The sequence below is a fragment of the Petromyzon marinus genome, chromosome 13 (assembly GCF_048934315.1).
Source record: "Petromyzon marinus isolate PM22_M1 ecotype Great Lakes invasive population chromosome 13, UKy_Petmar_22M1.pri1.0, whole genome shotgun sequence".
NCBI lineage: Eukaryota > Metazoa > Chordata > Hyperoartia > Petromyzontiformes > Petromyzontidae > Petromyzon > Petromyzon marinus.
Window position 1 is genome coordinate 14,606,964 of NC_133679.1, and position 12,938 is coordinate 14,619,901.

General features: G+C 51.0%; 1 protein-coding gene across 2 annotated transcripts in view; it reads left to right on the plus strand.

The window, feature by feature from the left end:
- The first annotated feature begins 70 nt into the window (after positions 1-70).
- Positions 71-12,938, plus strand: part of NNT (nicotinamide nucleotide transhydrogenase) — a 33,949-nt gene continuing 21,081 nt past the window's right edge. Inside the window, exons 1-4 of one of the 2 annotated variants that reach the window (XM_032953644.2) lie at positions 71-157; positions 4,344-4,567; positions 9,182-9,411; positions 9,937-10,154. In XM_032953644.2, the coding sequence (XP_032809535.1) occupies positions 4,348-4,567; positions 9,182-9,411; positions 9,937-10,154 (668 nt within the window). In that variant the 5' untranslated portion in view covers positions 71-157; positions 4,344-4,347. Of the gene's footprint in view, positions 158-3,179; positions 3,330-4,343; positions 4,568-9,181; positions 9,412-9,936; positions 10,155-12,938 lie in introns of those variants that run through there. The other variant, XM_032953643.2, reaches the window with a different exon arrangement.

Genomic DNA, 12,938 nt, shown 5'->3' on the forward strand with positions numbered 1-12,938 from the left:
GACAACATGTAAACCACGTGACACCCGCTCGGGAGAGAGTGGCTAAAACAAAGTTATTCAGAAATGCGACGTCACCGCCAGCGTCCTAGGCGGCCAGGGTGAGAATAAAGTTTATACAGAGCGCCGGTTTGTGACGTCACTTCCTGCCTCGCGCTCGGTGAGTCACGCGCCCGCGCTCCGCATCCCACCCCCACCTCCCATTGAGGAGATAAACGCACGCCGGCAGCAATTAGTGCGCGCGCCTTCGCTGTGTTAATTACGCAAATTAAAAAAAACGTGTGTATAAGTGAAGCGTTTGTTTTTATTTACACGCCACGCTAGCAAGAGTCTTGTGGGGTCTTTTTGTTAAGGCCCGGGTTTTTAGCCCTCATCCACGCGATTGGCTTAAAGCGGGCACGTGGCTCGTCCGAGCGAGCCAATCGCGTGTGTTTGGTTGCCGTGTGGGGGAGGGGTAAGAGGAGGGACGTCTTAGTGGGGGGTGGGGGGAGAGGGGCATGGGGCGAAGAGGGGGGACGTCTGGGGGGGGGATGTGGGGGAGGGGAACGTGGAGGGGTACGAGGGGGAGCTGACCCCACTGATGAGGTCACCAGCTGATCCTGCACGTGGGAATCCCAGTCGCGATCCCGTTGCCATTTGTTATAGGAGCCTGACTGGTCATGAGACCCCCACACGGTCGAAACTGGGCCAGAGTTTGCCTACGACTTAAATCCCGCTGGACAGTAATTGGTTTGGAAATTCAATAGGCTATAATCGACTAAACAGATAGAACGGAATTCAGCTCATATGTGTCATACTGTATTTGAAACGTCCATCCCGACATCATCAGCAGGCATGCTAAATCCGCTTTTGTTTGAAGGGGTTTTTACAATACTTCACCACGCAGGTCAATGTGAGGTTGGTGAAAGGGAGAGGTCCCACGGACGGGTTAAGAAATCACTCGCCACAGATGTTAGCCGTGGCTTGGATTCGAACTTAAGTCGCCGGGTTCAGATCGCTCCGCTGCCACAGTCATCGATATGAAGTTACGTGTGTGCGTCAGTCGCTAGTGTCATTGGGAAGCAAAATCGCAAGAAATCCTTATTCTAATCAACTGACGTTATACCCCGCACAAGTGAACGGGCAGTGCTAGCTAGTTTCCTTATCATTTCCACTAACCATAAACATATTTCTATCACGATCGATGCCTGCGTTGTGCGGGGTCGGCAATAGTGACTTGAAATTTGACGAATCCATGGATCAGCACGTGCCTCGAAAGCGCCATTGATTGTGTGTGGACAAGACAAGATGTCAATGGGTGTGCTTCAGAGAGCGCGATTGATCTTATCGCCAATCTTGTAGTAAACTCGAACGACAAACAGGGAGGGCCTATGGTGATGGGGAGAAAACAACCACGGGCCTTCCCCCAAAAACAACCACACAGCCACGTTGCCATCATCACAGCTCTTTGTCTCCCTTATCCAGTCCCGTAGCTTTAGCAGACGCAGCAGATGGCTTTGTACAGCGGTGATGATGTGCGATATATCGTTTCTGCCTCAAACTAGGACCCATATCCTGCAGAGAGGCTCCCTCGTCCATTAACACCAGCATTGACCCCTTCTGATGAGACGCACAGTGTCGAACCCCGTGCAGAGTTTACTTGTACTGAATGTTCCTGGAATTGTGAACTCCCAGAAGGCTGTGCGGCTGATGGGATGTGTAAAATATATACTATAATTGTTTTACATGGAGAGGTAGACATGTGAAGGAGGTGGGGTATTGTCCTCTTAATTCTGCTGTCGCCACTCAGCTCCCTGCGTGCCGTTTGTTCAGTGGCTTAAAACTTGTAAGTGAATAGAAGAGATTAATTGAGAATCATTAAAAGCTGTTCCATGGAGGGGGGTCACAGAGACGAGTTGAGAACAATGGGCCAACCATCTTGTTATTGGTCGACTTCTCTTCATATTCTGAGCACTCCTCTCTTTACTCGATTGATTTGCTTGTTGAACAACCACCATCCATCCTCTCCTTTCGTCTGCCGATGTCAAGTATTTTATCTGTTGGCACATACACAGCAATCATCGCCCGCTACTGTGAATACTTGGCAGGACCCTCCTGCAAAGGGAGTAATGAGACTCGGTGAGCCTTTTCATTTTCCTCCAATCCATTGTAGTTCATTTTTCAGTTTAAGCTAACACTAAAGTATTCAACAATTTTAATTTTACCAGGTCAGGCCCACTGAGCTATTTAGCTCTTTTAACAGAAGCGACCTGGCCACAAATGATAGCTCAACGAAGTGGCTTATGAGGAAATGTATACCAGCTAAATACTCTAAACGTGTGATGTTGATTCAAAATGTGGAGGTAAAAACCGGATGACCTGGAGAAAAATCCACGTAACCACGGGGAGAACATGCAAGCTCCAAATATACAGACATCGTCAGGATCGAACCCACGCATTCCTGTATACTTGGCGAGATAGTTAACATCTCTTCATTCTCCAGTCGGCTTCTTGTTGTCACTTAGCTGAAGCAGAGCCAAAACTATGGAGATGTGTGTGTAAGCGTGTAAATAGTTGTCACTTAACCCATTAAGTATCTTAATTCGTAAATGGACAATTCATCCCTATACTCGTTAACATCAGTTGTACAAGCTTCCTTAAAATGAAGGGATGGCCTGACATAACCAGGCGGAACCCTAATTCAAGAGAAACCTGTGTTGAAATAAGCAGAGTACAGTGAAACGGCAAACTCCAGTGTGTGTAAACGAAGGAGTGCCATTTTTAAAATAAATCCGTGCAACACATGTAAACTTTATATAAGAAGAGCGGTTTAAACCATTCCACGTCACTTTTTATTATAGTCTCCACTTTTCAACAAATACCACAGCTTCCATTACCTACAGCCAAACCAGCAGCATCCGCCACGTGCAAGATTCTCATGACAGGGCCCTCCTCCCCCCCCTTCCTCCCCCCCCTTGCCCTTCTCCCCCCCCCCACCTCTCTGCCTCTCTCTCCACTGCTCCCCCATCCACAACTCTCCCACCCCTCCTCGCGTGCCCATGCCCCAGTCTCGTCACGCTCCCCGCTCTACCCTCCCACTCTCACCCCTCTATCGCGACTCTTTGCACGCCCTATTTATAGCCGGCACTTGCCCTTGGAAGAAGTACACCCTAATGCGAGTACAGTGAAGTGGCTGGCGGGGGGGGCGGCGGTGGCCACTGAGAGAGAGGGGATGCAGTGACGTCCCCTCTCACCTTCCCTCCGGTGCCCTCTAGGTGCTCGGTACAGTGCGCTCATTCGGCCTGTCCACCGGCTGCCCGTCTTCTCTTCTCACTCATCTCCGAAACCGCCGGGTAACTCTCACTCGCTCCTGCCCACCTCCCCCCTTCTCATCTCACTCTGACTCCCCACGACACGCTCTCCTGCCTCTCCCCCTCCCGTGTCACTCTTCTCTCCTCTGTGCGCTCCCCCTACCTCTCCCCTCACCCCTACTTCTACCCTTTCATCTCACTCTCCTATCTCCGTCGGTCGCTGTGGTCTCTGTTGCTGTGCTCTGGAACAGGAGCGGGTGCCGTTGATTGTTTCGCTGTTGAGTTCTTGTTTGAACCAGGTTTCTCTCACTTGACACTGAGATGCTTACAGTCTCAACGGGTTATCTCGTCTGATAAGAAACTAAAGAGTTGTAATTGTAAGTGTGTGTGTGTAACTGCACTCTTGTGTGCATAAGTTGTCTCTGTTGCAAACTTTTTTTGCCTCCACTTTAAGGTTCATCGAGGTGATTTTCGAAACAATGCATTGCGCATTTATAGGGATTTTTAAATTCAGCCGCCTCTCAAGATGGTGTACAGACAGAGTGGATGTGTTTATTTTATATGGAGAAAGAGGCAGTCTTCGTTCTCTGTTGTGAGTCTGTGGGTCAATATGCGAGTTTGGGAGACGAGGCAGTCAATCGTAGGCAGACAAATAAAGGAAGGCCTTGAGCCTGGAGCTGGACAAGAAGTCAACAGCACGCATGTCTGGGCAAAGGGGGACCACGGAGGCAGAAGAAAAGAAAAAGTGACTGCCCACTGAGGAGTAGATGACCGGGAGCTTCGATAGAAAGCTTTGGTTACTGGAGCAGAGAGTGCTTGGACAGGAGTAGATTGAGATGAAAGGGGAGAGGTTATAGAGTTGTGTGAAAGGGAGCAGAGTGAGTCAATGGAGGATCATGAAGACAGAGTGAGTACAATCTTGAAATTGATACAAAACTGAGCAAACAGCTGGAGTGAAAGTTGACAGAGCTGCCAACGACGTAAGCGTAAACCTGGTACGTTTTTTCACGTCTCTGTCAGCCTGACCACCTCCCGTCTCACTCTTGTCATCGCCAGAATCATGGCGTGCCTGCTGAGGATCGCGGCCTGCGGGCGCAGCGCCGGCACCATCCCGTCAGCACTCGCCGGCACCGGCCGCCTGTGCGTGCCGGGTGTCGGTTGCACCCGCGCCGCTCACCGCACCGTCACCACCCTGCGCCGATGCGTCCGCCCAAGGCAGCTGGCGCGATGCTTCCGTGCCCAGGCGCCGCAGATGAGCCAGGCACCGGCCTCCGGGACAGGTACGAGTGGCGTCACCGGGACCCTCCGAACCGCTCCACGATTCACTCGGGTCACTGGTGCTTAGAGCAAAGGCCACGGTTTGCTCGCAGGTCTGTGATGAAATTCCCGGAATGCACACTGTGTGCTCTATTGAAGTCAATGAAGCTGTGTTCTCACATGAAGTATGTAAACAAGCCAATGGCCCAATCACCTGGAGCGCACCCAGCCTCGTCAGGTCTCGGAAGCCAAGCAGGCTTGAGGCTGGATAGCGTTTGGATAGACAACCACTGCCATGCGTAACATAGGTTGTTATAGCATAGCGCAGGAAAATCCACTCCTTTTCTCCCGAACTTAACCAACCCGCACCGACCATCATGGCGAGGTCTGATCATTTAACCTCTACACGACCCGCAAGGTGTGATTGAGGCCCTCACCCAGCAGTTTCTTGACAACACGCAGGGAGGGCTGTAGCACCCGTTTGTGTGCCACGCTGGTGTGTGTGGGAATGCGGAACTTTCACCCAGTGGCGGTGCCAGGTGAAATGTGAGGAGTGGGCATTCGCTTTCGCTCGTCTGGCCACGCGGTGGGTCAACGCCGCCCCCTTTGTCCACGTGGCCCCACAAGCCACGCCGCTTAGGTTATTAACGGCGCCAAGAATTATTGATTGTGCGCTTCTGTGGTTGGGTTCGATTGTGGGTTCCTGAAGTTTCATTACGATGGAGCTGTGTTTTGAATCAAGTTCCTCCAGAAACGTTTGTTTAAGGCCGCAAACTCTAGTGGAGCGGCTGACGAGAATCAGAAAGTTGAAACTTGTGCACACGTCGCGCTGCGTTAAGCACACATTTCCTGCTACGGAAAACGAGACTCGGAAAAGCTGAGACCGGTACAGGGATTGCGGGATTGCCCGCTATAAAATATATTTTCTGCACCCACCGTAAACAATTATTGCTCAGCCATTTATCAATGATTGGGCCAATCTTCGTTCTCTTTCGTATGGTGTTGAAAAAAATAATTAATGCAACAATTGCATTATTATGTTGTAAGCCATTTCATGGCATCCGTGGTAGCTGAGTGGAGTAGTCCGCTGGTTCCACCAGAACACGCGTGTTGTATTGGGGGAGCTCCGTGGAGTGGTCCACTGGTTCCACCAGAACACGCGTGTTGTATTGGGGGAGCTCCGTGGAGTGGTCCACTGGTTCCACCAGAACACGCGTGTTGTATTGGGGGAGCTCCGTGTAGTGGTCCACTGGTTCCACCAGAACACGCGTGTTGTATTGGGGGAGCTCTGTGGAGTGGTCCGCTGGTTCCACCATAACACGCGTGTTGTATTGGGGGAGCTCCGTGGAGTGGTCCGCTGGTTCCACCAGAACACGCGTGTTGTATTGGGGGAGCTCCGTGGAGTGGTCCGCTGGTTCCACCAGAACACGCGTGTTGTATTGGGGGAGCTCCGTGGAGTGGTCCACTGGTTCCACCAGAACACGCGTGTTGTATTGGGGGAGCTCCGTGGAGTGGTCCACTGGTTCCACCAGAACACGCGTGTTGTATTGGGGGAGCTCCGTGGAGTGGTCCGCTGGTTCCACTAGAACACGCGTGCTGTTTTGATTGGGCAGTCATCAGTGATGTGCTCCGCATTCACAGTTTGGTGGAGTCCCCTGATCACTCTATTTCTGGAGGAAATTTTCGCCCCTTCCGTGTGTCCTTCGGACTCGGTTGAGAGTCGTCCCCACTGTCTTGGGCCCTAAGGCTGCTTGACCTGTAATGTTTATTTTCTGTTTGTGTGGGTGAACAAGACCTGTCTATTGTTTTTTTATAACATTATCATCACGTGGCAGGTGCTGAGAGCAGACAATTGGAAATAAGTAATATATTTACAAATACTTTTTAAAACACACACTTTAGTGAAATGTACCGTACGAGTAATGGAAGAACTCCACGACTCCAGGAAGTGGCCCCGAAGCTTGGCCACAACGTAAGGGCACCGTGGTGATTTACAGCCAACGTGAGTTGAGCGTGGACAATTAGACCCAAGTCAAAACATAAGATATAAAAAAGATTGCTTAAAAATATATTTTATTTTTAATGATAGAATATAGTATTGTCATCAGTATGACATCCGCATATCAAGTTTTGCAGTCGATACCACATTGGGAAGTGGGTTAAAATTGAGTTACAAGATTTGAGGATACGACAACAGACAGTGAGTTAAATTAAGTGTATAAAATAATAATAAAAAAGCTATGATTTTGTTCGTTGGTATGATGGATATTATTATAATAATAGTAGTAAATTGGAACATTGCGTTTTAAGAAGGAGTTATTCTCAGTAGGAGCAGACCCCACAGCTGTTGCTTTATTTTTAAATGTGTTCTGTCACTGGCAATGTCTCTGCTGTCGAGCAAAGCCTCGTGCTATGAGTATTATTTGCCTGCTCTTGGTGGTGTATTCGTGTTCAGTGTAGAGAGCGGTAGTGGAGCGGTTTAACCCGCTGCGCTACGAAACCGGCGACCCGAGTTCGATTCCCGCTCACAGCCGACACCAGTAACAATTATCTGAGCCGGTCCATGGCCTCCCCTAGGTCGACTCAGCCTTCATTGAGTACCTGGTGTGGTGTGTAAAACATGACCACTGGGGAGACAAAGGCAGCGGGGCATGGTGGTGGTCATCCATCTCCCTCGTGTGCGGTGCTGGCCTTCATAGGTGCTTGCGAACAGCACTTGCCCCACGGCTCTTAAGACTGGGGGGGGGTGGGGGGGGGGCCTCTGTCGCTCTGTTGTCCTCGCAGTGTAAATATTTAGTAAGTGCACAGGGCACACACTCTTAAGTCCAGTATAGTATTACAGCTTTAGTATAACGTAAGTGTGTGTTCTGTTACAGCTTGAATGGAAGTGGATATTGCACACCGTGTCAATGTTAAGTGTATGCTTTGTCTTCAATATCGGGCTCAATGATTTTTTAAGACGCTTTTATTTAACTCACTCTGTTGTTGTCGTTGTTGTATCCTCAAATCCTGTAACTCAATTTTAACCCATTTCCCAATGTGGTATCGACTGCAAACTTGGTATACTTATGTCATACTGATGACAATACTATATTCTATCATTAAAAAATATATATTTTAAACAATCTTTTTTCTATGTTATGTTTCGTCTTGGGTCTAATTGTCCACGCTCAACTGACGTTGGCTGTAATTGGCCACGGCCCCTTACGTTGTGGCAAGCTTCTGGGCCACTTCCTGGATTCGTGGAGTTCTTCCATTACTAGTACGGTACATTTCATTAAAGTGTGTTTTAAAAAAAGTTTTTTTAAATATTACTTATTGGGGTGCAACTAAGGAGAGCCTCCTCTTTCCACTGTAGACCAGGACCCGGACTTATATCTCAGGGAAGCACTAGGTCTATGATGAAAACTCTGCAGTTATTTATTTTAGTTATTTACCGCTGAGACCACCGCTTTCGTTCAGTCCGATATATCGCGTCGGGTCATCGTTTATGCAAATTGCATCTCTCATAGTCGCTGAGGAACCACAGACTGGCTGGAAGGCAGCCAGTTGGTGATCTGCCACCAACAATTGCCACCGCTTTACAATCCTCTATCAAGTAAACAGTCACGATGCGCGAGCTCTGGATTTGCGAGTTTCGCATGTTTGCGCGAGTTACTGAATGTGTACTCATTCCCTATTCGCGACCCGCCGGGCTCGAGTATTCGCGAGTGAACGTAGTGCCAGACCACCGACACGGGAGAGGTTGCTTGCAGAACGTTGTAACATTGAAACTGTCTGCTACGAAGATTGGGCGCACCCCCTCGGCTGCCCGCTTTGTTCTCAGTCTGGCAGGAAACCCGCTCTGAACTCGCTGTTGTGCATTTTAACTTTATACATACTTAGTGGACTCGCCGATACATTTTGGAAGAAACGAGTCGACTGCGAGGTCCATTAAAAGGAACGCGAAGGCAGTCGGTGAAAGTGTTGCGGGGCAGCACTGCCCAGAGTGCTAGAATGACAACAGCTGTGTGGCGTTGTTATCAAACACCTGCTTCTCCCTCCTGCATTCATCTCCACCACCTCCATTGTCGACAAATCATCATCAAAGGGGTAATAAAAAAAAGCACATTATTCTTTATAATTCGCATTCGCGAGCATATTCAAGAACGTAATCCTTGCGTATATAGACGGTTCACTGTATATTAAGATGTTTTCAGACAGTTAATGAGTCTTTATACACGCGGAAAACCCACGCATGTGAGGGAGCAGCACTTCATCCCATCATACAGAAGGGACAGATGACAGTCTGCACTTTGCTGTACTACCTTCTGGCGAGCCAGGGATACGGCTCCTCCTCGACACCCATGGGAAGGGAGTTTCACAACCCATCTGTGCCGTGATCCACCAGCCCTCACTGCTGCCTCCACAGCGCGGCGTTACAGGCAGCCACGTGCAGCAGCGTGGCCATGATCTCTGCCCCCGTGGCGGTTTAATGCCGAGTCGACCTAGGTGACGGCCAGGACCGGTTCAGATAATCGCCATTGATGTTGACTGTGGCTGTGGAAATGTAGACGGCTGGTGAGCTAACCGCTGCGCCACCGCTCCCCCCAGCTGACCGTCCCGCTCCTCCCCCCCCCCCGTCCCGCCATGTGCAGGAATCCCGTACGCGCAGATCACGGTGGGCGTGCCCAAGGAGATCTTCGCCAACGAGCGGCGCGTGGCGCTGACGCCGGCCGGCGTGCAGGCGCTCATCAAGCAGGGCTTCAACGTCGCCGTGGAGACCGGCGCCGGAGAGGCGGCGCAGTTCTCCGACGCCGATTACCGCGCCGCCGGCGCCACCATCGCCGACAAGAAGGCCGCGTTCGGAGCCGACATTGTCCTCAAGGTCAGCATGCGGCAATGACCTCCCGTCTCGGCTAGGGGTCGACAGCGGCTCAGGCTCAGCCATGGGTCCTGTCTCCCGCGAACGTGTGCATCGTTACGGGTGAACGGATGTGGTGGAGGGCGCTGCGACCTCTCTGCTGGTCAAGCGCAGCAGCAGCAGCAGCTTTGGTAGGGATTGGGGTGAGATCAAGCGTCATTGCCCTCGGCCCGATTTGAAACTTGAACAGTGTTATCTGCACCTGCAGCAATTGAGAAAATTGCCGATGCGGTGGCTTTCGACCCATTTAGAAACAATTTCGTCTTTCCCAACTTTATTCCAGTTGTGCTCTTGGCATCCTGTACTAAGATAAAATGACCCATTCAGAAATCTCACACAGCCAATGTAAACCCACTGAGAAACGTATCCCCACCCCAAGCTCGCGCCACCGACTCACTCACCCACTCGCTTACCCACGCACCTTCTTGCTCGCCCGTCCCCTCACTCTCCTACCCGCTCACCCGCCCTTCCGCTCGCTCGCGTTCGCAGGTGCGGGCACCGGTGGCGCTGGCAGAGGCGGGGCGGCACGAGGCGGAGCTGCTGCGTGAGGGCTCGACGCTCGTGAGCTTCGTGTACCCGGCGCAGAACCCCGAGCTGCTGAAGCTGCTGGCGGGGCGGCATGCCAGCGTGCTGGCCATGGACCAGGTGCCGCGTGTCACCATCGCCCAGGGATACGACGCGCTCAGCTCCATGGCCAACATCGCCGGGTGAGACGGGAGCGGTGGTCGGCGCTCGCAGTTTTTATGTTTTGTGCTTTTATTCCAAATCAGCGCGAGCCCGGTACAAAACGCCAATCACGGAACGGAGGGGGGAACAGAAATTCCGCGGACGGCGATTCGATTTCGGCGCAACAAGGGTCTCACCCAGGTGGGGACCACGTGTGGGGGCATGAAGATTTATATGGGTGGAAGAAAAGGGGTAAGCAGGAAGATGACTAAGGTACACTGGGGAAAGGAAAAGGAGAGGGGGAGAGAGGAATGGGTGGGGGGACCAGGGTGGAGGGCGCTCGCGGGTTGATAAATGATAACCGGTAACCGTTTTCAGAATCGGTTCCCGATTGCGGTGGAGGCTGAGCAACGGATTCGTCGATTGTGCGGAAGTACAAGTTGTGTGGGGATAGTGGAAGATTTGAGAAACTTGCAGCGTTGTTTCCACTGGCGTGCAGGGAGATGGAATCGAAGCAGTGACCTCTGTCTTGAAAGTCCAGCGCACTGATAAACCAGTACACCTCTGTGGCAGCTGCTTTTGTTTCTCAGTCAAGAACGTAAACTCGTTATTTTTTTGTATTGCCCCGCACGTTTCTGTATGTGCGGCGCGCCGGTAGTCACCGTTTTTTTCACTAGGATACCAGTTATGCAAAGTAAAAAGACCCACACTGTAACAACCCTCGTGAGCCCGCTCACGCTACAAACCCGGCGACCCGAATTCAATTCCCGCTCATGGCCAACGTCAGTGGCGAATATCCGAATTGGTCCTGGGCTTTCCCTAGTTCTACCCGGCCTAAATGAGTATACCCGGTGTGGTGTCTAGACATCACCAATGAGAGACAAAGGCGGCATGGTGCTGGCCCACAAGGCCTCCTTTTTTGTATGCTATGTTGACCTTAATAGGTGCTCGCTAACGAAACTTTCCCCCAAAGTCTATTTCGCTCGAGGGGGGATCTTTGTGTGTGGGCAGTGGCGTCACAGAGATTCGAACGCTACTGCGGTACAATCCCAACAGCTTTGCGTTCGATTATTGTCGGGCAGTTGGCGCGCTGTAGTTTGTTCAGGTCAAGGTCGGCTACAGGTATCGATGTTTTGTGTTGGTGTTCCACGATGGAGAGATTGTACGCGCGTGCGGTGATGCTGGTTTGCGTTAAACAGAGAGGGCCGCGCGCGGTTGGGTGCATTCACGTCACATTCGGCTCATTCCTGCTCGCTAGCCTTGCTGGTGCAGTTACGATACAAATGCGGGCGGCAGGGTGGCGCAGTTGAAACTCATCACAGCAACAAGCGCCCAGGTTCACTTCCCGACTTGGGAGCGGTTCTGTGTGGAGTTTGTGTTCTCCCCCTGTCCTGCAGAGTGTGTGAGTGGAGTTTGTGTGTTCTCCCCCTGTCCTGCAGAGTGTGTGAGTGGAGTTTGTATGTTCTCCCCTGTTCTGCAGAGTGTGAGTGTGGAGTTTGTGTGTTCTCCCCCTGTTCTACAGAGTGTGTGTGTGGAGTTTGTGTGTTCTCCCCCTGTTCTACAGAGTGAGAGTGAGTGGAGTTTGTGTGTTCTCCCCCTGTTCTACAGAGTGAGAGTGAATGGAGTTTATGTGTTCTCCCTCTGTTCTGCAGAGTGTGTGAGTGGAGTTTGTGTGTTCTCCCCCTGTCCTGCAGTGTGTGAGTGGAGTTTGTGTGTTCTCCCCCTGTTCTACAGAGTGAGAGTGAGTGGAGTTTGTGTGTTCTCCCCCTGTCCTGCAGAGTGTGTGAGTGGAGTTTGTATGTTCTCCCCCTGTCCTGCAGAGTGTGTGAGTGGAGTTTGTGTGTTCTCCCCCTGTTCTACAGAGTGAGTGAGTGGGGTTTGTATGTTCTCCCCCTGTTCTACAGAGTGTGTGTGTAGAGTTTGTATGTTCTCCCCTTGTTCTACAGACTGAGCGTGAGTGGAGTTTGTGTGTTCTGCCCCTGTTCTGCAGAGTGAGTGAGTGGAGTTTGTGTGATCTCCCCCTGTTCTGCACAGTGAGTGAGTGGAGTTTGTATGTTCTCCCCCTGTTCTGCAGAGTGAGTGGAGATTGTATGTTCTCCCCCTGTCCTGCATGCTTTTCCTCCGAGTTCTCCGGTTTCCTCCCATAGCTAGAAAAAAAAAAGTACAATGTTTCTGGTAATGGTCAAACTTCGCAATATTGATAAACTACACTGCAAATTCTTCAATTGGGACTGCACATAATATCACCACTAATGCAAAAACATGACAGGACCCTCTTCAAAAAGGGTCTTAAGACTCAGTCAGGCTTTTCTGCATAAACAAGCTTAAATAATAAAAATACATTTGGATTTACGTGACATTAGACTGCGATCACATCTGAAGATGCTGTAGAGAAACAGTGATCTCCAGTATAGCCTCACCAAGACCAATAGCCTAATGCAGAGAGACATCAAAATCAAGTTGTCATCCTATCCGAGGCCGTTGATGTTACTGCACCATACGCATTTTACCCTCCAGAAAGCACAGCCGCTGCACAGTAGACACGCGGCGACCCCCACGATCCCCCCTGACAGTCTCATCCCACTATCTGGCCGTAGGTCTTCTCTCTCTCTCTCAGAGGCCTGGACATTGCTTCAAGCTGACCTGGTTCAGTTGCAGTACTTTCACGTACATTGCCAAAAACGCCTTTTTGCCATCCGATGGTTCGTCAGAAATGTCACCGTTAAGTCTGCGATTGGCCTCCTAGCGACTGCGAGCTTAGTTCGAGGGAGATGGCTGTCACTTTTTGGACACGTTACCCCCAACTTCACGTGCAAGCTCCTGTA